The 27,394-nt window shown below is 37.0% G+C and overlaps 2 protein-coding genes across 22 annotated transcripts in view; one reads left to right on the forward strand and one right to left on the reverse strand.

Moving 5' to 3' along the window:
• CCPG1 (cell cycle progression 1) overlaps positions 1–2,415 on the forward strand; it is a 42,697-nt gene extending 40,282 nt beyond the window's left edge. For 12 of the 20 annotated variants that reach the window (XM_070236283.1, XM_070236316.1, XM_070236252.1 and 9 more), the window contains one exon: positions 1,652–2,415. In XM_070236283.1, coding sequence (XP_070092384.1) covers positions 1,652–1,841 — 190 coding nt within the window. In that variant the 3' untranslated portion in view covers positions 1,842–2,415. The remainder of the gene's footprint in view (positions 1–1,651) is intronic. The other 8 variants (XM_070236295.1, XM_070236262.1, XM_070236279.1 and 5 more) reach the window with 1 other exon arrangement.
• Positions 2,411–27,268, reverse strand: PIGB (phosphatidylinositol glycan anchor biosynthesis class B). Of its 2 annotated transcripts, XM_005603035.4 has the most exons (12): positions 27,133–27,268; positions 25,139–25,274; positions 24,605–24,722; positions 22,379–22,483; positions 20,096–20,226; positions 16,086–16,226; positions 14,640–14,691; positions 13,333–13,544; positions 12,391–12,455; positions 5,408–5,621; positions 3,086–3,266; positions 2,411–2,769 (listed from the first exon to the last, which is right to left on the reverse strand). In XM_005603035.4, exons 1-12 carry the CDS (start codon positions 27,263–27,265, stop codon positions 2,632–2,634), a joined length of 1,626 nt encoding a protein of 541 aa, XP_005603092.2. In that variant the 5' UTR covers positions 27,266–27,268; the 3' UTR covers positions 2,411–2,631. The 2 variants fall into 2 exon arrangements, with proteins under 2 accessions (XP_005603092.2, XP_023472746.2); XM_023616978.2 differs by lacking the exon at positions 22,379–22,483.
• Between the last annotated feature and the right edge of the window lie 126 nt (positions 27,269–27,394).

The following is a 27,394-nucleotide window of genomic DNA, read 5'->3' on the forward strand; positions in this document are numbered from 1 at the left end:
TATTTTTTACCTTTGAGATAGTTTATATATATATATATATATTCACATATATATATATATTTGAATAAATGTAATGTGTCTATAAAATAATGAGACAGATTCTGGTGTCTTTAGTCCTTAAACATATATCCAGTGCCTATAATGAGCAAAGCACTGTGAGGCTGTCCTGAGGAAACAAATGAAAAATTTCCTGCTGACAGGGAGCTCAGAAGCTTTTGGAGAATTAGGTAAATATAAGAAATTAATTAGAGGTATGGAGGCATATTGTATATGGTGGCCTTAGTCTGGAGATGTTTAGGATGGCTTCATAAGTGAGGTGGCCTTTGAACTGAACTTTTTAAAACTGGCTTTTGAAGGAGATACAAGAATATGCCAAGCAGATAGGGTAGAACATTACACTCAAAGGGAATTTCATTTGCAGAGATTTGTAGATATGAAGACATGCCACTTGAAGGAGGCAAAGTAGAGCTAGAGTGTGAGTAGAAGAAAAGATTCAGATCATGACGGACCTCATTTTATGTTGAAGTACTTGCTTTATTGCATTTTGGATCACTGGCAGCAGCCTGGAGGATTGGTTGGCAAGGGTGAAGCCAGAAGCTAGAAGGTGGTCTTTGAAACAACGTAGACATGAGCTGATGAGTACCTGAACTAGGACAATAGTAGGTGTGGAAAGGAGCAGACAGATTTGAACAATAAATAGTAAATAAAATTGGTGGTATTTCTTGTGAAAGAACAGTAGAAACTAACAGTGACTTCCAGATTTCTGGGTTGGGTTGCTATTTGGATAGTGATTATCACTAAGATAAGGAATACCACATTTTGGGTTAAGGGGAATTGGAAATGAGAATTATACTTGGAGGTACCTGTTGACATCCAAATGGAGGGAATTAATTGGCCGTTAGTTATATGACTATCTTTCTAGCTCAGACTGTGTGTGTATGTGTAGATAGTCTAGGCTGGAGGTATTCATCAGACTTGGGGAACACCAGCATCTAAGGGGTTGTAGAGAAAGAAGGCTGAGAATGACATGAGTGGCATCATGAAAATCCAAAGATCATCTCAAGTAAAAGGAATATATGTAAGTGTGTCAGATGATTTTTTTTTTTTTTTTTTTAAAGACTGGATTTCTTAGCTGGGGAGTGTGTGGCCATGGATGGTGTTATGGACTGTTTCAGTGAAGGAGTGACAGAAGCCTGATTATAGAGATCTAGGAAAGTAGTAAATGCAGACATTGGTTATGAACCTTAGTAGTAAGAGAGAAAGAAAGAGACTGTTTTGTTGGTAAGAGATGTATACATATTCCTGCTGAGGGATGAAGCCAATGGGGAGGGACTAATTTTTACAGGAAAGGAGGAAAAGTAATGGAAACACATCTCATTATTTTATTGTCACATTTCTATTCTTTATCTGTTGAGTGTTTCCCCTTTTTCCAGTACAGTTATGTTTGTCTGTTTTTTATTTCTATAGGATAAAAGTGTAATACTCACTGAATCTTTTTGGTATGGTTATGCTAGGATTATACTTCAGATTAATTTAACATCTTTTTTCAGAGTAATCAGATAATAGATTAATGGAGAAAGACATTAAAATTATTTCTTGCTTAAATAAATTTAACTCTAACATAGATGAAAAATGTGTTTACTGCTTTCAGTCGACCAGATAAAAAGCAACGTATGGTAAATATTGAAAACTCCAGGCATCGAAAACAAGAGCAGAAGCACCCTCAGCCACAACCTTATAAAAGGGAAGGTAAATGGCATAAATATGGTCGCAATAATGGAAGACACATGGCAAATCTTGAAATAGAATTGGGGCAATTACCTTTTGATCCTAAATATTGACCATCATGATTAAGTTAAATTAGAAAACTGTAACAAACATGGATGCTTTCTACAATGTTTGGTGTTGAAATTAAGATGAAATTATCAAAATAATGTCTTTTTATCATTTCTAAGTATCAGTTTGATGGCTTTATATTATTACTCAGAAGCATCAAGCAAAAGCTTACTAACCTGCATTTTCCTGTAGCTTTGCTGAATTTTTTTTTTTGGCACTGGAAATGTTCAACTGTAGTTTCATTAAGGAAGCCAGGCATGCAACAGATTTTGTGCATGAAATGAGACTTCCTTTTAGTGTATGAGCTTAAAGCAAGCTCAAATCATACATGACAAAGTGTAATTAACACTGATATTGTGTTAAATTTGCAGTAGAGCTTGAAAAAAGTACATTATGATGGAATTTCATCTAACATTTTATAACCTTACACTTGCTTCTTGTCTTTTTGTGGGTTCAAGAGCCCGTTGACTTGTGAAGAATTTGCTGCCTTCTTATGAGCTTGCTGACTTGTTCTCTTGTGAAATTTCTTGCACATCTGAATATTGTGGAAGAAACAATAAAACTACACCATGAGGAAAACTAAAGGTCTTTATTTAAAATCTGGCATTGTATTAATACACAATTTTATACTTTGTAATACTTTTCATACATTTCCTCAGTAGTGATATGTGGTAAAGCACTTCATAGTTCCATGAATCGTACCCAAGTGTTTACTAGTGTATTTAAGTATCATCTGAACATTTCTACCCAGCAGTGTCTCTTTCTCTGGAAAATACCTAAACACAGTTCAGAATTTCATCTTCTGCTGAGTTTCCCTTTTAACTTCCGTTCATAGACATATACGTGACTTCCAGTCCGACCCTCTGGCAAGTGAGTGTGGAAGAAAACAGCAGTTCTCTCATAGTTGCTTGAAATTAGGAAAGCACTTATGTCCTAGAAGTAAATAAATGTTTAAGTAAATAAAAGCTATGTTTTGCTGAGTACTGTTTCAAGAATTTTAGAATGTCCTATTCTGATTTGCGTCTCTACAACTTTTTCTTAATTTTTAAAAGAACTGACTCTTGGTAAATAATATATATACCTTGATAGTTATAGAACTGGGGCTGATTTTGACTAGGGAAAAGACCACTTACAAAATATGGGAGTTGAAAGAGACCATAAAATTTTTTGTGGTCTATTTACCTGAGTGTTTGCTAAACTTGAAGTGAAATAAAAATACTGAGTTTTCCCTTTTTTCGCGTTTCCTTACCTCCTCCAAAACGCTGAAGATGATCAAGTGAGTAGGCAATGTTGAATCATTGTGAAACTCTTTATACAACCAGTTTAATGGATTCAGATAAAATATATCTGCTTCATCAAGATATTGACTTTTTCCAGTCAGGTCTGGGGGACACTGGAGAAATCTCATTGGAAGTGGGTAGTGGACGTGACTATGAAAAGAAAGTTACCATTTTAATTGCACGAAGTAAAAAAATTGTGAAAGTTTTCAAGTTACTCTTAAGATGTTCACTTAACAAAATGTGAAATCTGAATTTAAACTGTGTTTCAGTTAAGGTGAGGAAGCAAGCCTTTAATGCACTTTTCTCAAAGATGGAGAATATGCTTCTCACATCATGTACTTGTGCAGCAGCATAACCTCCAAGTCCAAACTAAGGCACAAAAGCCCATTTCAAGATGGGATGGTGGGTCAGCAGCTTGGGGGACTCAGTATTCTCTAACATTAGTATGCTGTTCCAGGAAGGTAAGAGGCCTCTTGGACCAGGTAGCTTCCTTGTTAATAAGACTTATTTGTCAAGATGGAAAACTAGTCATGAACTAGAAAGGATTCCTGCTCTCTTCCCTTTCTGCTCTGAAAGGGGATGGATCACATCCTTAAATAAGTTTTTCTTCTTTTTTTTTATTCTTACATATTTATATAAGTACGATTTAGTAGTAGCCGTATATGTTCACTAACACCTAAATAAGTAGTGGTTTTATTGTGACATTGAAAGACTAGAGTGTATGTAAAAAAAGATGGATGGACTGATGAATTATGACAACTTAAACTAGTTACTTGGGCCATGCAAAAAGCCATGTTTAACTTTGCCTCAGGAAAAATAAAAAATACGCTATAGAGGTTTATCGTATCTCTGAAATGCATACAAAGTAAATTTACACAAGACCTAATAATTCATGACTTTTATAATTTTGGAGATGAAGGTCTTGCTTCAAGGGGAAAGCAGAAACAGCTGAGAAAAAGCTGCCAGCCTTATATTCCAAAGTAGGTGTCAGACTTTTTTGCTCCATTCTGCACTCTGAAAAAATGTAAGATGAGAACTTGGTAAACTATGGAAAGCATCTTGGTACCTCTAGAATTCTTGTACTTTCCAGTGTTGTGAGCGTGGAAGGACAGTGAATGTCCTTCTCTCAGCTCTAGTCTTTTTTATATAGTAGAGGCTTCAACTTGAAGAGATACTTGGGGTTACATCTAACCTGTGGCTTTTGCTAGGCAATCCCAATTTTCCAAACTGTGTATTAATGATTTAGTTAAGTAGAGTATTCCAAAAGTGTTGTTACCTTAAAATAATATCAACGTTGATATTAAGTTGACTGAATGTGCACATGGAAGATTAACTTCAGATTGTTTAAAGCCAGATTAAGTTAAATAGGTGTAGAATTTTCTAAAGGAAAGCTGTTTGCTCTTCCCTTGTACTCTTACAGGGCAACTGGTAACTTAGCTTTCTGAAATACATGCAGAGGGCCAAATGGATGTCTTTTTAAATGCCCTGCATAGTTGAGGCAGTTTTAGTGTTACATTTCCCAGGAACATCTAATTAGATACCATCTAATTGAATTCTCTAATTTTTACAGGCAAGACAACTGATCCAAAGAGATTAAAAAGACCGGTTTAAGATCAGGGAAATAATCCAGTAGAAAATCTAGACTAGAATCCAGGGTTTTGAGATTAATTAAAAATTGTATAACTATAAGATGTACCACCAAGATTTGTAGTAAGATCAGTGATAAATGAATTTCTTTCTTTCTTTTGTTTTTTGTGAGGAAGATTGGCCCTCAGCTAACATCCGTTGCCAGTCTTGCTCTTTTTGCTTGAGGAAGATTGTCACTGAGCTAACATCTGTGCCAATCTTCCTCTGTTTTATGTGGGATGCTGCCAGTGTGGCTTGACGAGCGGTGCTAGGTCTGCGCCTGGGATCCGAACCTGCGAACTGCGGGCCACCAAAGTGGAGCGCATGAATTTAGCCACTACACCACGGGGCCGGCCTCCTGAATTTCTTTACTGAGAATACCATCAAATAACCTATAAAACATTTTATACTACATTTAAATCAGATCATTTAAATGTAAGTTGTTTAAATTTTTGAAAATATTAAAATTTATTTAAAAGTGGTATGATTTTCATTGACATAGTTAAAATGGTTTTTAAAATTCCAGTGAATAAATAAAGATTAATAGGACTTTCAGATTTCTTATAATCATTTGACCAATTAATTTAAATCCAGGAATCTGAAGGGAATTTTAAGGTAGTCAGTTTCTTTTTCTTAATAGCATATAGTGGAACAAGTTTTATTACCTATAATAAGGAGTGGAGTGGCAAGGCATCATTACAAATAGTGATGCTGAAGATTTACTAGAATTGTTGTAGCAGAGTTCTTGAATATGAGTCATGACATCAAGAGTACCTCGCTGATGAACTAAACCAGTATAAAGGGCGAGGAGCATATTTGATAAAAACAGGAAACTCAGAGCTGGTTTCTTCCATGTTTTCAGGTGGTTTAGTGAGTACCCTATATGAAGATAGACACACTGAATCATAATACTGGCAATCTTGTTTTCTTATAGCTAAGCAAATGTTAACTGCAAATACATTTATAATTGTTCATGGAAGTAGCATAAGCTGTATTGCTGTTATGGACAAACAAGAAACAAACAATAGGTCATCTTTGCAATTTCTCTGACCACTCTCTATCATTGTCTATTATCACCCAAGTCTTGACATTTTTACAGAAAAAGGAATTGAGGTATAGTGGAAAGATTATGGCTAGGGAGTCCAACAGACACAGATTTGAATTCTAGCTCTAGCACAAGTTGCTGTACTTTGCCGAACATTAGTTTCCCCATCTGCAAATGGGATTAGAAAAAATGTATGTCCAGTGCCTGTCCTGGTACACAGTAGTTGCTAAATAAATAGGACTTTTATTTATCCCATTTACCTATCTCTACTCTTTCATCTCTAGCAATGGATTGTATACATACAAGTCTCAGTAATTCTGGAGGAAGTACAGAAGAGTGCTCTTAGAAAAATAATCCACTAGGCTCCTGGGAGATTTTCAGTGGTTAGTATTAGTGATGGCATGGATCACTTTTTCTGGAAGAAGAGGAGCTATGTTTTTTTTTTTTTTTTTTTTTCTCTTTCACTACAGTGTTGGTCAATTTGGAGATGCTGAAAATGTTTTCTTTTTTAATTTATAAAAGTAATTCTTGTGTGTGGCAAAAAACCAAGTAGAACAAACAGAAGGGTAAATGAAAAGTAAAAGTGCCTCTTCCCCTCCCAGAGTCCTACTCCTCAGCAACAGCCACTGATAATGAGCATATGAGGATAAAAGAATAGGCCTTTCCACTGGAAAAGAATGTTTATTAGTAAACTTCCTTGACATTTTGTACATACTTCATATGAATTGTCTCCACAGAATTAGGTAATAGTTCCTTTGAAATTTGGGTATCCAGGATCCAATCTGCTGCCTGCCTGAAATTTCAGCACTCATTGCCACTGTGGCCAAGGCACTGTTTCCTATAATCATCACCCAACTGATTGATTGCTATCAGCTGTCTTAGCTCGGCTCAATCACTAAAAATTGAACATGAATAAAATTCATCTTGAACTGTTCCCATTTAATTACACTAACATAAAGTTGGCCTAGGAAGGATTGTTTCTAAGATAAAACAGGAATAAATCAAGACCTCTAACTCACTTGAATCACATCTAGTACTTGATACCAACCAAAGACACTCATTTTCTCAACTTACCTTGTTACCAATTTAAAAACTATTAACATTCAGTTTTGGAAAAACTGAAGATACCTTTCCTTGTATACTTAAATGTTTATTAGTGATGGCACCCTTACAGCTTTTCTTTAATCTGTATTAGTTGCTTTGAAGATTATAAAATGGACTGAAAATAATTTCATCTATTTGAAGGCATCTGATACCTGACACTTGATAGCTGGAATCAAATTTGGGCAAGAAATCTTAGACACTCCATTTTGTTCCTCTATGAATATTTTAGATAACATTAGCTATGGTTCATTCCATTGAGTAGTTGGAATATCACAGGTCCATCTCACCTAGTATTACTTGAAATTGCTCTGATTAACCAAAGAACATTCTGAAAAGTGGTGTGATAAAAAATGTAGGTAGATCAAGAAAACTAAGCCTACATTTAAAACAAATCTAGTTTATAAGATGTTTGAAATTGTAAAATGAAGATACTGCTAAAGAGTACGAGAACTAAAATTAGCTTTATTAGGACTGAAATGGGATTCTGGAAGTTCTGCCATCTGTAATAATTCCAGTCACAGATGTGACAGACCAGCAAACACAACTTAGAAGTGAAGTGCTTCCTCAAGCAGACAGGCAAAAACAAACTACCTAGTGGGCTCAAATTACAAACAGCTACGTTAAAGCTTACCCGGCCAAGGCCTGAGAGGATGACCTGCTATCGGATATTCAAGTAAGTATGATGTGGGCATCTGTAAAGTGGCTCTTCATTCACAAAATTTGTTACTAAATGTTCACTGAAAGTTTTCTTAGAAACTGAGTGACAGAAAACTGGAATACATGGTGAATGTTGTAAAAATGGCATTCTGAATAGACTGCTGGAAGAAAACGCGTTTGTATTCCCAGCTGCTTCAATGTTGAGGTGGGTCTTTTAAGTTAGATAATGCTTACATTACTTCGTGGTTATTTTCACCTTATGAAGCTAGCTCATTTTAGGATAGATTCTTCCACTGAGAACTGAATCTCCAAATTATTTGGAAAAATAATGTAAAGAAAATGCCAGGAAGAGAACAACAGTCTTGAAGACAATGAGGGTTTTCAAACCATCTGACATCGAAAAGTTCCCCGATGGGATTTCAGAAACTGGAGTTGCTAAAGGGAGAAGTGAAAATACATTACAGCTGCAGGGCTAGACTGAGTCACAGGAGAAGCCTAGAATCCAGGGTTGTATTCCAGGGAAGCAGTATGGTTTCTTTAATATTTAAGAGGTGATTAACAAGATCCAGTAAGTCTAGTTAATTGTACATAGAAATAACATGGAGATGCAGTTCTCACTGAAAGGAGTCACCCTGAAGTGAGCCAACTTCAGAAAGGGATAGTTACCCCGTGTAATGTAAGCATTACCTAACTTGAAATGTGAGATGCCCCTCCCAATTACGGGAGATTCAGGGAACACACGTTTTCTATCTGTCCTATAAACCACTTACCAAAATCTTGCAGCCTCTCAGGTAATTTCCACAAGAACAAGGACTTAGTATGAACCCCAGCGACTACCTCTCAGAATACAGGCCCCTTCATTTCACATAGTAGTTCTTGCTAACTCAATGCTAGATAATATCCCAGAATATTTAATTTGCTCCTGTTATCTGGGCCTATGAAAGATACTTTAAAGAGGATATATGGAAAATGTCTGCAAGAATTTACAAGAAAGTGATAATTATTTTGGGAAATGAGGCTTGATGATTAGATGATGACACTATTGTATGTTGGGGCTTTTTTGTCCATGCGTATTTATTTTCATAATAAAAAATACACTGGGTTCTTATCAAATCACTCTCATCAGACTACTGTTAAAACAAAGTATGTTAAACTCATTATGTCCCTGTTGACTACTCTCCAAGATAAAATCTAAAAACTTGAGTACATAAGAAGGCCCTTCATTGGGCTGGCCCGGTGGTGTAGTGGTTAAGTTCATGTGCTCCACTTTGGTGGTTCAGATCCCAGGTGTGGACCTACACACCACTTATCAAACCATGCTCTGGGGGCATCCCACATACTTCCTCAAGCAAAAACAGCAAGAGTGGCAACGGATGTTAGCTCAGGGCCAATCTTCCTCACCAAAAAAAAAAAAAAAAAAAAAAGCCCATCATGAGTTGGTTCCTTCTTTACTCAGCCATATCTCCTAATTTTCATATGTTATCTATCTTGATACACCCAATCGCGTTTTAAATTTTGTATGTTTAGTGTTGTAATCTGCATTCTTCAGCAATGGCTGATGAGTTCCTTCTTGCCAAGGTAAGGTTCATTGTAATGGACAGGGTGGGAGGGTTGGGGGCTGTACATGACTGATCCCATCAAACACTGAGGTGTAGCAAGGATGCATCCTCATTTTAGCAAGAATTATTAGAAAACCCAATCTAAGAATCCACAAAAAAAAATCTCTACCAAGTTCTACCAACTAGAGATATTTCTGAGTTAACCTTTTCATTTTTAAATGCTCCTTGGGAAAGCTGTAAGTTAGGTCAACTTAAATTCAGTATTTATATGAGAAAAACAAAGGGTAGTTTAATTCTGGAATGGGAGGTACAGGAGAATGGGCCTGGGGAAATGAGACGTTGAACTATTGAGAACGCACTGGGCAGACAGGGAGGTAACAGGAAGAATTTTACATTGCTACTTTGCTAAGGAAATAAAGCTGTGTTTTCATTTTCCATAGTCAGAAATCAATGGCTAATGCCAAAAACAGATCTTTAAGGGCATTATTGTCATTTTATTTTTATATAGAGAGAAATGTCAAAAGAACCACGTAAAAGAGTATACGTGCTTGCCTCTGGGGAGGGGAAATTGGAGGCAAGGCAGGGGAACCATTGCTTTTTAAAACAAACTCCATATAGAATGACTTTTGAAACAACGTGCACGTGCAGTTTTGATACAAAATATTAGCATATGGAAAACCAAAGCGGCTGAATCAGAGGCAAGTCTGCATTAGCCACTGTGATAAAAACAGATTAAGCAGACACCCAACCCAGAATTAGCAGCAGGTGCTGGAAACATCAGCACAAACAACAGAGGTTCAATCTAAGAATTTCAGTGCTAGTAGACCAATGGCACCTTTCTTTTACAGATAAACTGAGGCAAAAGGTTATATAGTTCACCACGGATCGGAGCCAATTATAGAAGGTATATTTTCTAGAGTTAAGTCCTATTTTGGATAGGACTGAGAGAAATTCAAGTTAGGCAAGATAAGTTACTGTAGATTGAAAAAATGGCTGCAATTATTCCTCCTCTTGTGTCCAATTCCTGCACGAGCCTGAAGTTTATTTCTCATCTCTTGAATCTGGCCTGGCTTTGTGACTTGCTTTGACCAAAAGAATGTGGTAGAAGTAACTGTGCCAATTCCATTCTTGAGCCCCAGAGGGCCTGGTACACTTGTGTTCCCTCTTTTCGAACTCTGCCTACACAAAGTGAACAAGCCCCAGCTAGCCTGCTGGAGAATGAGAGCACACAGAAGAGCTGAGGTACGTTGGTCTACAGCCAGTTGAACCCCAAACATGTGAGAGTCCAGCCTATGTCAGCTGAGTTGTCTACCCCATATGCAGCTGGTCATACTTGCATAAGTGAGCTCAGTGGAGACCAGAAGAACTGTCCAGCTGAGCTAGTCTTGTAAATAATAATAAATGGGGTTTTAAGCCACTAAGTTTTATGGTGGCTTGTTACACAGCAATTGCTGATAGAGATGTCATGTTTATAGAAAATCATGTTAAAATAGGTCACACAAAAATAGAATAAAACAGATTTGAGGTACAATATAACTCAAGATTTCAAGTAGTTAGACTCAAACTAGGCCATTTAAAAGATCAAGAACACCAAAGAAAACTGTTTTCTTACATCATTCCTGAACATTCTGCCTAGGTGAGCTCACTACTTGGTCCTACTGTTGGAACCTGTTGGCATTAAAGAGTTCTGACTCATAGTGGAAGTACAAGTCTCCTAGGAATCAGAATCTCTTGGCTCACTCAAGAACCTTAGGTATATGTGCCTGGAGGAAAACAGCACAGCCTGTGAGAAGATCAGGGGTTTCACTAGGTCTCAGTGCTTTATGGGTCCTTCTGAGTGGACACTGGATGGCAGAAAGGCTGATCCCTGTCCATTAGAAGAGGATCTCTTCAACCCTCAACAGCATCCTGTCTCAATCTTGGGGACTGGGAACAAGGGGTTACCAGGATCGTGCCACTTCAAGATTCAATCTTTTGGACCAAGAATGAGGATTCAGATAACTCATTCTTTCTCTGGAACACTTTGTTAAAGACATAGGGCACAAAAGTAGAATGCTGGAAAAACCCAGATTAGAAAAATGGAACCAAACCAAGTTCCTAACTTAACCAAACCAAACCCCCGCCCCCCCCCACACACAAATACACACAAATATTTGTCCTCCAGTAGTGTGGCAATGCTCACCTGGGCAAAAACCAAACTTGATTTAATTATAACTCTAACTCCAACTCAAGTGGTTGTAAAAAAAAAAATTGTTTTTAAATCTGAATAGTGATACATGAACAGATTTGCTCTGGTAAATGGGCCCACTATTCTTAAGACTTGCCAAATAGCTGTTAGATACCTCTATTTTTATATGTGCCTGCATTTATATATGAAGTAACTTTGGTCTCAGTACTTCAGATATAGCAAATATATAGATGTGTATGTATTTAAACTGAAGAGAGTACCTGCATCTGAAATCTGTAAGAGGTGATAGATACTTGGTCAAAGAAGGCTGCTTAACTCAATGGGTTGTTTGGAGTTTTCTTTTTTTAAGTAAAAAGTTTGATATCGTTAACTCCCTAGTTTTTCCCAGCCTCCAGGCCCAGTTGATTACTCATTTCTTCCTTCCCCAGTCTAGTGATGTTTTTAGTGATTAATATTTGAAGGAAGCCAGCAGTTGTTTATCCTTAATTGAACTTGAAGTTAATAAAGTTTCAATTCATAATATTTCCAAACCAACCAATATAAAAAGTCATATTTTCCAGAGCTGAGTAATAAGACTTTAGAAGTCACATGTAAAAAAATTATTGCAAAGATGGAAAAATGGAGAAAAGGCCAAAAAAAAAAAAATCAGAGGTGTGAATCACTTAAAAAATTTCATATGTATTAAAGTGAGTCTTAAAGGGGCAGATCTGTTAAAGCATTAAAAATTAGTTTCAACAGCTATAAATACGTTTTTCATTTGTGGAATGAAGAACTTCATAGTTTAACCATAAACTTAAAACAGCTGTTCTAAAATAGACATATTCCATTACTTTTGAGTAACATATATCTAACAGCCAGAAATACCACAACCAAAAGGTGCTCTGGATATTAGATCCTCATGTGTTTATCTCACTTTAAAGGACACAGGAAAAAGGACATTTTTAAGCTGCAAAAAGGGAATACTGCAGTAATATAATTTGAAATTAAGAAGCAATTCTCATTTAGCCTAGTTGAAAATAAAGAGTTTAATGAGCATTTGTCTTTTAACTATATCTATATAAATAAACTTCTTCTATTTTAAACAAAAATACTTACCACAGAACACCATACAAAATGGTAAAACTGGGTAGATAAACCTGAATTCTTTGTGGCTCAACATGCTATAATAAAAAAAAATATTAAAAGGAAATATTATTTTCTCACATTACATGGCAGTTTGGGAAATTACTGTGTATAAAATGAAATATTAACATGATCTGTTTTTCTAAGTACGAAGACTGAATTTCATGCTTCAGGAATCAGTTTCATTATTTTTTAGTTATAAGGTGGTGATGATGTATTAAAAGTAATCCTAACATTTAACGTCAATGTGAAATTCTAAAGTACAATTACATTCTAAAAAAGAGATTTCTATTACCAATCCAAGTGAGTCATATTACTCAAATTTAGGATAAAGGTACATATTTTCATTTAAAAATATTTCTTCTCTAGTCCTTCAATATTTAAAATTTTGGTAGTTTCTGTTTTTTAAAAGTAAATAAAATTTGTTCAACTTTAAAAAAGTTGAATGTGTTCCTTGTTAAGCAAACTATATGTATCAGAAGTATTCATTCTATCTGAGCACCAGCACAATTATGACCTTTTCTGTCTGCTAAATAAACCTCACTAACAAATCATAAGAGTTAATGCATCTTGGGGCTGGCCCCGTGGCCGAGTGGTTAAGTTCGCGCTCTCCGCTGCAGGCGGCCCAGTGTTTCGTTGGTTCGAGTCCTGGGCGCGGACATGGCACTGCTCATGAAACCACGCTGGGGCAGCGTCCCACATGCCACAACTAGAAGGACCCACAACGAAGAATATACAACTATGTACTGGGGGGATTTGGGGAGAAAAAGGAAAAAATAAAATCTTTAAAAAAAAAAAAAAAAAAAAAGAGTTAATGCATCTCCAAAAGATAAAGTGTACTTTTTAAAGAATTTAGTTAATTCAATTTCTTGGTAAAATTTTAAAAATTAACCACGTGAACAAATAAAATCTTACCTATAAACTAACAGCGTCCACAGCACAGTCATCAAAAGTATCCGGTACCTCTTTGGGGCTAGAAAGCAGCCATGAATAAAGAAGGGTAAGTGAGGACCCAAGACAACTGGAAATCCTTGAGTGAAGTACCAATGCCATGGATGAGAACCATAAAATGTTCCCAAATTCTGCAGCACGTTAAATTTCAAAAAATTATATTGAACCAGAGTCCACTGACATAGTTGAAGGAAAGAGAAAGAGAAATGTGTTAGTGCCAAGCATGAATGTTTGGCATTAGGGAATCTGGCAGAATCGTGACATTAAATCAGAAATGAAGTCTAAAAACCAGACAATAGTTTACATTAATTTTGATTAATGACCATATGAAATCATTCTTTATTATTTTTTTATGTTCTAAGTATTAATGTGTTCTTTGTTAATTTGTAAAACACTAGGTTTTTGAGATTCAAGAAAATATGAATAAATGTACATATTTTGACAATGTAAGTTTTACATACAATTAGAGATAAAGAGAATCCTTAGAAATAATATTTATGAGTGTGTGGTACCCATATTAAAAATTTTACTCTAGTACTTTATGATATCACACATTACCGTTTAAGATAAAGCCTTGAAACATTACAATTTGCATTATAGCACACAGCAGGTAATAATAACAGCAGCAACAGCAGCAGCTAACATTAAGTGCTCACTTGTACCAGGCACTGTTGTAAGCCTTTTACACGCATTATCTCATTTAATCCTCCAACCTTAAGAGACAAGCACTACAATTATTTCCAGATACGGAAACTGGCAAGAAAGGTACAGAACTTATCCAAGGTCACACAGCTATTACTGAGGACACTAAACTTCAGACTGTGGCAATCTGATTCCAGAGCCCATAAGTGCCTTAAAAATAGGGACCTTAAAAACCAAAGGCCATTACCAACAGTCATGAGATTAAAATATCAAACCAAATGGTTGAAGAATAGGGTATTCTGGTTAATTTGAATTCTGAATGATTAACTTGAGGTCAACTAAAATCATTTAAAACTTTAACCTTTATTGTTACAAACCTGAGAAAAAGTGCTTTTAAACGGACTCTTTTGAACTTCAATGAGGAATACACAATTCTTTTATACAGAAAGCACAGCAAATTGAACCAAAGGCATATGCTCGTAGTTTTTTTTAATGTATCCCATATCATTTTTAAAAAATGATATGCCTGTGTTCCCAAATATTCATGGATTTAAAAAGTCAGGTTGAGTTTTCAGTGTAATAAATGGTTAGATTAAAAATAGCTGTTAGCTTAATATATTTTTACTTACTTGACCAAAAAAAATACGATCAATTATCAGAGACAAACTCAAAGTTAAAAATCTGAAAAACAAAATAGAAGGGTAATTAACATTCTGAACTTGCTAGAAATCCAATATTGGCATACAGCTTTGCAAGTGCCTTGCATCAAAAGCCGCTTTAAAAATGCTTTACAGTTTCACCAATTGAATAGGAATTTACACATTTTGAAAGTCTTTCATTGATAGCTGTATTTAAGCAACCTTTTTAAAAGTAATAAACGCTATATTATCTATTGCTGCATAAAAAATTACCCCCAAACTTGGCAACTTAAGACTACAAACATTTACTACTTCAGAGTTTCTGTGGGTCAAGAATCCAGGCACAGCTTAGCTGGGTGTCTCTGGCTCAAGGTGTCTCATTGTCAAGATGTCGGCTGGGGCTACAGTTTCATCTGAAGGCTCTCATTATTTTTCCCTATAGCACTTACTGTCTCTTGACAAATATATATTAGTCATATGTTTTTAGCTGTCTGTCTTCTCCAACTAGAATGTAAACTTCATGAAGGCAGGGACTTTGTTTTGTTAAACTGCTGTATCTCCAGCATCTGGAATAGCACCTGGCACATACTAAGATTAAATAAATATTTGCTGAATTAATGTAATACATTCAAAACAATCTTAATAAATCTGAGAAATGACAACAGTGGCAAATTAGCCACCAGATGATTTCGTCCTTTGTAACGGCTTCCAAAAAATACTTGTACAGAGTGAATACTAGTAAGACCACTGTTGTAAGATTGCATCATGTTCACCACCCAAAGACTAATTACAACCCATCATGACACACATGTGCCTAATCACCCCTTTTGCTCTCCTCTCTCCTTGCTTCCCCTCTGGTAACCTCTTCCTCTATTTTGTATGTGGGACACCACCACAGCATGGCTTGATGAGTGGTGTGTAGGTCCGTGCCAGGGATCCAAACCCATGAACCCTGGAATGCTGAAGTGGAGTGTGCAAACTCAACCTTTACGCCACCGGGCCAGCCCCTGGCTAACTCATTTTTAATTTCACCAAGCCCTCTGTTTATTACAAAATAAAAACACCTGCATTGCCTAGATCCAAGAATTATGAAAACCATGAGGAAATACATGAATACATATTATAAATTATAAAGCCCTATACAAATATAAAAGAATCAAGTATCTCTAAAATGTACTTGAGAAATATGTAGGAAATAAAGCATAGGAATGTTCTAGGAAAAATTGCAAAGATCCTCATTTAAGCGAATTAAAATACAGTTAATCAAAATCATAAATATAAAAATATAAAATATAAATTTGGAAATATTCTGTTTCCTTGGTCTGACAATTCTTATTGACATTAGAAGATATAATTGACTAAAAGATGTAAAATCTCATTCATAATCTAATATCTATAGGTTATTAAAATTAATAGATGGATTGTAGCCATACTTACCCTACAGGTAAAAACTGATAAAGAATAAGATCAAGCTTTCTGTGTTCTTGCAAGAAATGTCTGAGGAGCAGAGGTATCCACGGAATGACAGCTGTGGGACGAATTATGAAGGCAAGTGCCACCAGGGATGAGTACTTGACACTACAGGCAAGAAAATGTGTTGTCAAGACAAATAGGAAACGAGTTCAGAAGTTATCTACTATTTACACTGTGATATAACATTTTTTGAAAAAGTGAGAGCATTTTCCTTTTGGTATAAATAGCTATGTGAACTTGGGCAAGTTACTTATCCCTTCTAGCTCTTAATTTTTTTCATCCATAAAAAGTGGTAATATCTAAGGTCTTCTCCAGCTCTTAATATCCTAATTCTAGTATTTTCAAATAGTTGTTCTATGTCTTCATGTTGGTCTTGTTTGCTGAAAGGTATACTTTTAACATTACAACTCTGCCAGTTGCTTTCCTGATGAAAAAATGATCAAGTCTCACCTAAGGAGATAAAAGAAAGTCACACAAAACCATTCTCTAAGAACAAAAACCAAGTGTGTTTCAAGAAACATTATGATTATTTAGGCAACAATGGACTTCTGGGTATATATAATTTTGTTTTGAAAGTAAGCTACTAATTTTATCCAACTGAAAGATGTATATGTATAACTGATAAAAAGTCTACTACACAAACCTATATGATTATGGATAGAAATGTAGATTTTTACTATTAGGACTTCTCTCAATAAATGGCTGAAGGAGCTTATCTGATAATTCACTCACGAGGACTATAGACAGTAAATTGTCACATGGAAATATACTTAACCCTGCTAAAAACTGAAAGCAAGCAAAATAAAACTTTATGGTACCATTATATACCTATTAACTAAGAAGTAACTATAAAGAGATTTCTAATGGTGAAGATGTAAGAGCAGGGATTTCAAATTCAAATGCTTACAGAGAGCAAATAAGTAATAAAAATGAGGGGGCTCTGATATTGTCATGAAGGAATCCTGGTCCAAAATGTTGCTAGCCTTCCATTTTTTCAAGAGAAACCAGAAATCCAGATTTTATCTAAGATCTCCCAATTTAAAAACTTTGCCAAGTAGTTTACTTTTTAAAAAACACTGTGCAGGTGAAATAAAACATATTTCTCGCTTGGTCTGACTTGCAGACAGCCTAACTGCAACTTCTGTATAGTACATACCTAGAGGACGCCCAAATGTATATTTCTAGTCCTAACCTCACTCCAACTTTTCAGCCTTGGATTTCTTACTCCTTTCTGAGTATTTCTCCACAGATCTCTGGCACTCAGAATCAAAGTGTCTCTTTTCCTCAAACCTGTTCAGTGTCTAGTATTTAAGTTAATAGTATCACTCAGTTTCTCAGTCTTAAAATTTTGGCGTCACCTTAAATAGCAAATCTCATCCCACACATCTACTTTGTTTCCTTTCCATGCCCACTGCCATCATTTTACATCAAGTCCTGTCACTTGTCTGGAATCTTCTCATAGTGTTGTCTTTTTTTTCGTATTGCCCAGAAATATTCCGTAACTTAACAACAACATCATTGTCATCATCAATACTTACTGAGCACTTACTTTGTAATAGGCCCTGTGCTACACACTTTCCACAGATTCTCATTTAATTCTTATTAGAGCTGTTTTCTTATTTGCATTTTACAGAAATCATTGCTTAGATGTGCTCATACTATCCTTAAAGAAATATTTCATTTATAACATTTGCATTTTTAAAGGAGTTTGCAAAATGTCATTTATTGTCAGGCCAGGAATATTTGTCATGCTTATCCAGGAAAGAATACTTATACAGTAGTCCTTTGTCCCACATGACCCTCCCGTCCTGACTGAATAAGGGGAGTGCATCTGAGCCCAGGCAGCCAATCTAAGGCTGGCCAGCGTTAAACCTATGTCCAAATAGGGATAACGACATTTAACAGACCTAATCAGATTCTCTCCAATTGAGTATGAGATACAGAGAAAGTTGCACAATTGGTAGCAAGACTAGAAGTGAACAGAGAGTAGCTAAGCCTCAAAATGATGGACAACTATGACAGGGATTCACAGACTGGACTATAAAGAACAACATAGCAGCTCATGCCTTGAAACTGTCTGGGATTCTGCGTAACCTTCCAGTTCATTTGTGTGGCTGAGATGTTCTACAGTTTCTTCCAGGCCTGGCCACAAGGCTAAGATGCCTATTTTCCTTATTTCACCTTTAGCCTCTTAATAAAGTCCTCATCAATAGGTAACTTAAGTGAATGCCTTTCTTGCAGTCAAGAGTCTAATGCAGAAATGATCTTGATTTGATCCTCCCAACAATTGTTTCATTTAGGAACAATGGATGCTAGCTTCTTCACTAGACTCCCAAATTTTCTGGCTTTCTCCCTTTCAGTATATCCTAAATACTGCTGGTACAAGAGAATTCCTCCTTTTTCTTTTTCTTTTTTTTTTTAATGTTGAGTTTTGGGGCTGGCTCAGTGGCACAGTGGTTAAGTTCATGTGTTCTGCTCTTGTGGCCTGGGGTTAGCCAGTTTGAATCCTGGGTGTGGAACCTATGCACCGCTCATCAAGATGCTGTAGCAGTATCCCACATACAAAATAAAGGAAGATTGGCACAGATGTTAGCTCAGCAACAATCTTCCTAACCAAAAAAAAAGAGTTGAGTTTTTTTTTTTTTTTTTTCTTAGCGAGGAAGATTGGCCCTGAGCTAACATCTGTTGCCAATTTTCCTCTTTTTGCTTGAGAAAGATTGTTGCTGAGCTAACCTCTGTGCCAATCTTCCTCTATTTTGTACATGGGATGCTGCCACAGCATAGCTTGATGAGTAGTGTAGGTCTGCACCTGGGATCCGAACCTGCGAAACCTAGGTTGCTGAAGCAGCATGCACAAATCTAACCACTAAGCCACTGGATCAGCCCCTAAGAGAATTCTTTCTAAATCAGATTTAATTATGTCATGCTTCTCAAAAGCCTCCAATGGTTCCCAACTACCTATGGAATAAAGTCCAAATTCTGGAGAAGGGGAAAGTCCCATTCCAGCCTCATTCCTTATTATTCTCTTCTCCCATGCATCCTACACACACTAGGTCTCTGGACAGCCTTCCCAGAATACAATGAAGCCCTTTTACAGCTCTGCACTGTTGTTCATGTTGTTCCCTTTGCTTTGTATTTGCTTCTCCAGTTTATATAAGCCCAAATAAGGTCCATATATATATATATTTTTATTTTCTTCTATTCTTTTTTTGCTGAGGATGATTCACCCTGAGCTAACATCTGTGCCGGTCTTCCTCTATTTTTTAGTATGTAGGCCTCCAACACAGCCTGGCCACTAACAGAGCGGTATAGGTCCGCACCCAGGGAACTGAACCTGGGCCGCCAAAGCAGAGCACACAGAACTTAACCACTAGGCCACTGGGGCTGGCCCCCATATATTTTCTATTTGTCCTTCCTGATCATCTCCTCTACTCTTCACCTGCTCTATGTATAGGGAGGCTGACCTGTATGGACTATATCAATGGGCTGTCTTGCTTTCTGGCTTCTGAATGGCTTTGGCTAACTGGAAAACAGGAGTGTGCAATCAGGGTATTTTATTCTCCCCTGCCCCTTTGCCATAGCTAAAGGCTAGCTGTGCCTGTCTCCTGTTGGGGCCCTCTTAAAGTTACAGTTCTGTATGGATTCTAGTAACACTTTCCTCTCCTTGCTCCTTGTGGCCAAGGGGTAATAAAAACTTGCTGTGATTAGCCCTGGGGTACTATGGTATCCCTTATTGTCTTCGCTAAATATTGTCTAAACCTTTGTAAATGGTCCTTTAATTAAACTCTCCTTAATTACTCAGTTTGAGTATATCTGTTTCCTGATACAACAAATATATCAACTGAAAATCTGTGGTTCTAATAACCTTCATGTACATTAGGGGTTCCACTGGACATTAAAATGTTGCTATTTAAGAGTTTTCAAAAGAATGCTTTAGAGTTTTGTACATAATTATTAACAATAATATATCTTACCTGTTCATAGACTTTGAACCTTCCAAAGGATAGTAGAAAAGAGCAATTATAGTGAGAACAGTTTCCATGGTGTTTGTAAGAGTTCTGGTACAGCAATACCATGTGAACCAAGAGCATAACTGGCAAAAAAACTAAAAACAATCATGAGCAAACACATACGGAAGTGGGAAATGGAAAAGATTAGTATTATCTTCTTCTACGGAAAACTGCAAGCAAGTCTAAATACTGCAAAACTCATATCAAAGATAAGTGATGTTAAAAGTAGGCATGCCCAAACGTTGTTTTTAAGAAGTTATATCAAACACAGGTCTACAACATCAGATCTATATTTGTTAAAGTTAAGAAGTTTATACTTTCAGGTACATTTTTATGGCATTGCATTTGATTTAAATCTCACTTCCTACTAATAAAAAACATACAACACAGATTCTTTGATGGTAGAGTTTATAGAGGACTGAAATTCATAACTAGATTCTCCCAATCAGTATTCCTCAAATTGTCTTATATTACCGACAAGTATTTTGACTTTTTTATTGACCTTGGTTTGGAATGTTGCCCTATTTCTTGATAAAAATTAAGACAACACAGGAAAGAAAAAAATGTGACTATCAGGAGACATCAAGTTTTAATCTGGAAATTTATTAATACAGTCTTGTGCTGCATAGCGATGTTTCGGTCAACGACGGACCGCATATAGGATGATGGTCCCATAAGATTAGTACCATATAGCCTAGGTGTGTAGTAGGCCATGACATCAAGGTTTGTATAAATACACTCTATGATGTTCACACAACGACAGAATCGCCTAATGCATTTCTCAGAATGTATCCCTGTTGTTAAGTGATGCATGACTGTAAACCAGTTTTTGGAAGAATATGCAAAAGCAGCATCATCAAGTCTACAAAACAAGGGTCTTAAAAGAAACTTGTTAGTTGATGCAAGGTTGCTTCCTATCTCTTCAAATATAGTCTTTAAAAAATGTTCCAATTTTGGTGGAGTTAAAGGTTTTTCCTAAACTAGAAAAACCTAGTGCTGCTACTTTGGAGGAAGGATTTCAAAGGCATAACACCTTTGCCATTTCAGTTTGAGTAAGCAGCAGTGTATACAAGCACAAAATAAGGAGAACGACTTTATCCTTGAATCAATTAGCAAGGACTCAATTGATAAACCAATTTGTCTTTTTTATTTTTTGAGGAAGATTTAGGTCTGAGCTAACATCTGTCACCAATGCTCCTCTTTTTGCTGAGGAAGACTGGCCCTGAGCTAACATCTGTGCCCATCTTCCTTTACTTTATATGTGGGATGCCTGCCACAGCATGGCTTGCCAAGCGGTACATAGGTCTGCACCCAGGATCCGAACCAGCGAAGCCTGGGCCGCCGAAGTGGAGCACGTGAACTTAACTGCTACGCCACCAGGCTGGGCCCCCAATTTGTCTTTTAAACACAAATCAACACACTACCTGTAGAAATATGTCTCATTGATAATTAATATATTGTTAATATTTATTAATAAATATTATTTTCCAGAAATGTGTTGGTAAATTGGTTACTTGAATTTGGAACATATTTTCCAATAGAAACAATATAAAAAAGGTAGTAATATTTCCAGGCTGGCTCATATAAGCTTATTTAATTTAGGAAAGAGCCCAAGTGAAGTAACAACAGTACTACAAAATCCAATTACTCTTCAGGATTTGGCTTAAATGGGAAAATCCATTCAAGATTTGAATGGAAGGTCAGGAATCTGTCTCCTCACTGTGAAATAAGCCAAATGACAAAAGACAGTCTTCTACACCACGTTCTCTCCCTTACAGAGTCCAGCTCTTTCAAACATTCTACCCAGAGGTGAAAGCGTGCTTCAGTGAAGATATTTCTCAGGCTGAGTCCCAGGTAGCTGGAGTAATAGTGAACAAGGGTTGTAAATAGCTGAGGTGATCTGTGAGGTAGGCAATGATTTATAACTATTCCTACTGGATTCTATGGAAAGCAAGGCAAAGTTTCTGACAGTTTTTGAGGAATGAAGGGGCTTCCAAAAAGGCTGTCTCCTAGGATTCAGCCTCTCACAGGGTTTGAGGGCATCAGTGGCTTCTACTGCCCAGGGCTCAATCAGGAGAGATATTGCATGCACCACTTGCATTTTGCTGTTTTTAATTATTGAAGCACCACTATAAAGCTGTATGACTTATGTTCTGAAACTGTACTGGGAATCAGTATTGTTCCACGTCCTTAAGCCCACTGAAATGAAGTAACTGGCATATAGTTTCTAAAGTGTTTAGGACTTACCACCCATCTTGCCACTTGATGACTTTCTAGTTGCTTCATTAGTGAGTAAAGCCTTACGTCTGCTACAGCAGACAGAAGTGCTTGGGCAAGTCTAGGAATCCAAATCTTCATTAAAAAAAAAAAAGGTTTTAACAAACATCTATTGGTTCACACTGAATTATCATAAGAAATCAACAAGCTGATCCAACTATCAATTGAAAGCCATTCTTAGGACAAAAATAGATATAATGTATTATTCTATTCTTCTGCAAAAATACTTGTTTTTCTAAAAAAATTACATTAATTTTTCATGGAGATACCCAAGGTAGTTTTACTATTCTCATTCTCTCTCTGTAATATATATATAACAACACTGCTGATTTTAATTTAAATAGCCAAGAAATCATTTCATTATGTTAAGGCTCTATTTTAGAAGCCCATTTAGTTATTTTCATTAGCATAACAGTAGGTATTTTTATTTATTTTTCCTTAAAAGTGCAAAAATCTATTTCCTTTATTCCTAGGTAATTTATAGTTTTATGCTATTTTAAATGTTACGTTTCTACAATTACATTAACTATTGGTTGCTGGTATATAGTAATACAATTGATTTATGTATATTGATTTTTTTATTGAGGTAACCTTGCTTTATAACAGTATATAAATTTCAGGTGTACATTATTATATTTTGGTTTCTGTGTCGACCACATCATGTTCATCACCCAAAGACTAATTAACCATCTGTCACCATACACATGTGCCCTATTACCTCTTGGTCCTTCTCCCTCCCCCCTTCCCCTCTGGTCACCACCAATCTCTAATCTCTGTCTCTATGTGTTTGTTTGCTGTTGTTTTTATCTTCCACTTATAAGTGAAATCATATGATATTTGACTTTCTCCATCTGACTTATTTTGCTTAACATAATACCCTCAAGGTCCATCAATGTTGTTGCAGATGGCAAGATTTCATCTTTTTAATGGCTGAGTAGTAGTCCAATGTGTGTGTGTGTGTGTGTGTGTATTATATACATAACATCTTCTTTATCCATTCATCCATTGATGGGCACTTAGGTTGTTTTCAAGTCTTGACTAAAAAAGGTATTTTTAAACAAAACATTTACAGTACTGTGTGCTAGGTATCCTACTAAGTACTTTATATATATATCAGGTTATTCAGTCCTCCTAACAATCCTATGAGATACATACTGTTTTATTATGGATATCCTGCATAATTCAGAAGCTAGTAAGTGGCCCTGAAAGGAGAAAAGTGTACACAGCTCCTAACTTCTACCTGTGTCAATGGGAGAAATTCTGCTACTGCTCTAAATTCTCCTTCCTCATGATCTTCCCAAGTGAGGCATCAGTTTCTCAATAATGGGGAATCAAATATCATTGCACAGGGGAGAGTACAATCCTACCTAAAAAAGTCACTCCAGAACTTCTTTCCAGACTTCAAAAAAACTCCCCAGGATTTAGACTGCTTCTGGAATTCTGAGCCACTCCAGGGCCACTTCCCTAACAGAAAATGAGGAAGGCCCCAGCTTCTAAGTCCAATGTGATGATAGCTTAAAGGATCGTAGGAGTGAAGGGAGAGCAACTTTTGCACCATTGTGTTCTTCCTTTGTACCCTCTCCTGGCAATCGACCCCAGAAATTCATGGTCTAGGAATTACAACCTAATTATTACTTATTTATTACTTACTTATTATTGATGCCCAATTACTACATAGCACAGTGATTGTTCATATCATTAAATTTTTTGCCAAATTAATTTTTTCTAAGTTTTGATTTCAATACTAAATCCTGAGTGGGTATATATATATATATATATACATATGGATTTAATTTTAATAAGCTCAGCTAACATAGTCTTCTGTTCACAAGTTAAAAAAACAAGATATAACACTGCTCTCAAGTGATTCTTTTATGAAGGAACTTTACTTCTAAAGTCCAAATAATTAATATATAATGTAGTCATTCTGAAAATCTGCATTCTTCACAGGATTGCTCACAGCAGAACACTGTCATGCTCACTCTGTGTTTCAGCACATACTGAAGGGTTACACACCAGAGTCTGCCTTTGGAATCATGGGCTTCCCAGATATGGTCAGAGTTTAGCAACAGTAGCCTTTTAAAACCAAACTTCATGATATCAATAATATCATTTAGTTAATATATGTTAGCCTTTAAGAAAGGATGGAATAAATCTACTTTTAACAACATTTTGATTACTTTTATTTAAACTTACCAGCAATTGAACATTATCTTTCCCCAAAAGATGCAGAATCTTGTAAATGCTTGCAAAGATTAAGGGGTAAGTGTAACCCCTCAATCTTTCTGTCCATTCCCAGGTCAAATAGCCATAATTAGTAATATTAAGGACTAATGTTAAATAGCTTTGAAAGAAAACCTATTTTCATTTCATGTATAAAACTATTTTTTGACAAAGAAGCTTAAAAACACAGCATTTTACAACAGATATTTGAATTAAAAATGCAATTGGCCAACTAAACTCTTAACTTCTTCAAGGCAGGAATGTGTTTTTTACTTCATCTATATCCTCCACAGTACTGAGCACTGTAGTTGTATATGCTAAAGGTTACATCAAGTACATTAATCAAAGAAAGATACAGAAGAAATATTAGCATGAAATAATAAACTACTCTGATAAGTTAAAATTATTTGGAGAAAATATGGAAAATTGAAAATATGTAATAGTAACTGACAGAATGCCTAAGGTGAACGGACATTCCTAGTCTAAGAAAGAAACTACAAAGGATATTTGAAAACCATGTGATGTGCAACTTCAAGAGACTGCCAGTATTCATCTGGAACAAAACTTGTCTGGACTAAAAAGCAGTTGCATATTCGGAATGCGATGGTAAACAAGACCAGATAAATGCTTTCACCAAGAAGATCTGAAAAACAAAACAGGTAGTTGTGGCACAAAAGTTGGACAAGTTTCACTTGCAGAACTAAAATCTGCTGCTCTGGTTGGCCCCTTGCTCTGCCTCTGTTAAGGCACAGTAGTGAACTCTGGCCCCTCCATACTATCTCAGAGCAGACCTAAGGCAGAAAGTTACACAAGGGCCAGAGCCTCTCACTGTGATGACCACTCGTTTCATTTAACCAATTTTGCTTGCAACTTAGTGTATAAAAAGAATATTAAGACAAATATTGAAAAAGAGATTGGGTTAACTAAGGCCTTAGGCTAATTAGGTTATCCTATATGTGTATCTAATGAAAGAAACCAGCTAACAATTTACTAACTTAGGAAGCAACTCTTTGTATACGTGCCAAACAGTAGCATACAAAAGGGTCCTCTCTCTGTTTTTACATAGCCCTGACTGATGCTCAAGATATGCCAGGCACTAAGTTCATTCCTTTACATGCCTTATCTCATTTAATCCTCAAAACAGTGCTAAGGGGTAGGTATTATTAGCCCATTTGACATATGAGGAAACTGAGGCACAGAAGTTAAATTGCCTTGCCCAAAGTCAAAAAGGTTGTAAATGACTAAAAAGGATTCAAAATCAAGTCCGTCTGCTGACTCCAAAGCTGTGCAGCTTGTAGGCTGAATACAAGAGTATTTTTTTTAATTTGAATTTAGTTGCCAACATTTAAAAATCAGATTTTATATTAAAATCTGTATTGCAGCATTTCAAAACTAAGATCTGGCAACACAGAGCTTAAGTGGCAACAACTGGCTGGTGGTGAGATATAGGGCGCACTGACTTATTTAGCCTTGCCTGTCTGGCCTCCTGAGTGTTTCAGTTTGCAACCTGCCCCTGATCCACTGTGAGTCTTTGCTATCATTCTGGGTTCCTGCCATTCTCCTTCCTTTTTCTCCAGGAATACATGTTAAACGTTTCTCAACTGGTACATTCAATATCACATACATGCCCCATCTACACTTTCATCTTCCAGAAACACTTAAACCTCCCAAGTGAACTCTCTCTCCTGTCAGAAAACCTTGTTGTTCTTTCCTTTCCCCACTTTGAGGACTTAGGCAGAAGAAACAATACTCAGAAGTGACCCTTGAACAAGTGATCTTGAAAACCTAAAAGTTCACCTGTACGTCTGTGACAAGTACGGTAATTTACCGTCGTTACCATTCTTTACCCTGATGGGATCCAACTTCGAACAAGGCAGGTGGCTTAGGGGAAGGAAGCGAGGGAACTGGGCCCAGCTGCCTCTCCTTTTCCCCCATCACAATCCTCTCTTCATTTAGCAAAACGATTCTCCTCTTTCCTGTTCTCAGATTTCCAGAGGGGGAAGTAGGCACTTGTATAGCGCTTAGCCTGCGCTTGGCACATAAATGGCGCGCAATAAATATTTATTGAATGAACGAGGAGTCCATTTTTACTTAAATACCCCCTAATAGATCAAAATCCCACCTGCTGGGGTGACTTTTCTCCTGTCAACATCACATCAGGAACAAAGAGAAGGCAGAGGGGGACAGTGGGAGAAAGAAATGCGGCAGGAGTGAGACCTGGTCCCACTCCAGGAGCCAGCCCCTCCGTCGCTTCGAAACCTTGGGTAACTCCGGGCTTGGGTGCCCCTCTCTAAAGTGGGGATGGCCACATCATGCCTACTTTTTTCACCAGGTCGCGGGGAGGACGGCATCAAATAATGCAAAATATAGAGTCGTGGAAGCGGCAGGGATCGAGAACCCTGTCTCAAGCGCACTGCGATTCTTGGCAACCCTGTCTAGCAGATGGAGCCCTCGCTCAGATTCCGCGGCTTCCGCCACGCTTCTCCCACCCCGGCACTCACCTCCGCGTCGTCCCGGACTCTCCTGGGGGATGAGGTACAAAGTCGACTTTCTCTTTCGCAGCTTCATCTTTTCGCGGGAGCGGTTCTGGAGACCGCGGAAAAAGAGTCTGCCGTCGCCGCCCTCTCGCTGCATTCTGCATCTGCTTCGAGGTCCGCTGAGGATCCCCGGCCATCACATTCTCCCACAGAGGAAGGCCGATGTTGCGCGCGCTGCTCTTCCGCTAAGTTTGGCCTCTGCGAGCAGCCGTCGCCCGCAGGCGCG

This window comes from Equus caballus, chromosome 1 (assembly GCF_041296265.1).
Source record: "Equus caballus isolate H_3958 breed thoroughbred chromosome 1, TB-T2T, whole genome shotgun sequence".
In the NCBI taxonomy this organism is placed as follows: domain Eukaryota; kingdom Metazoa; phylum Chordata; class Mammalia; order Perissodactyla; family Equidae; genus Equus; species Equus caballus.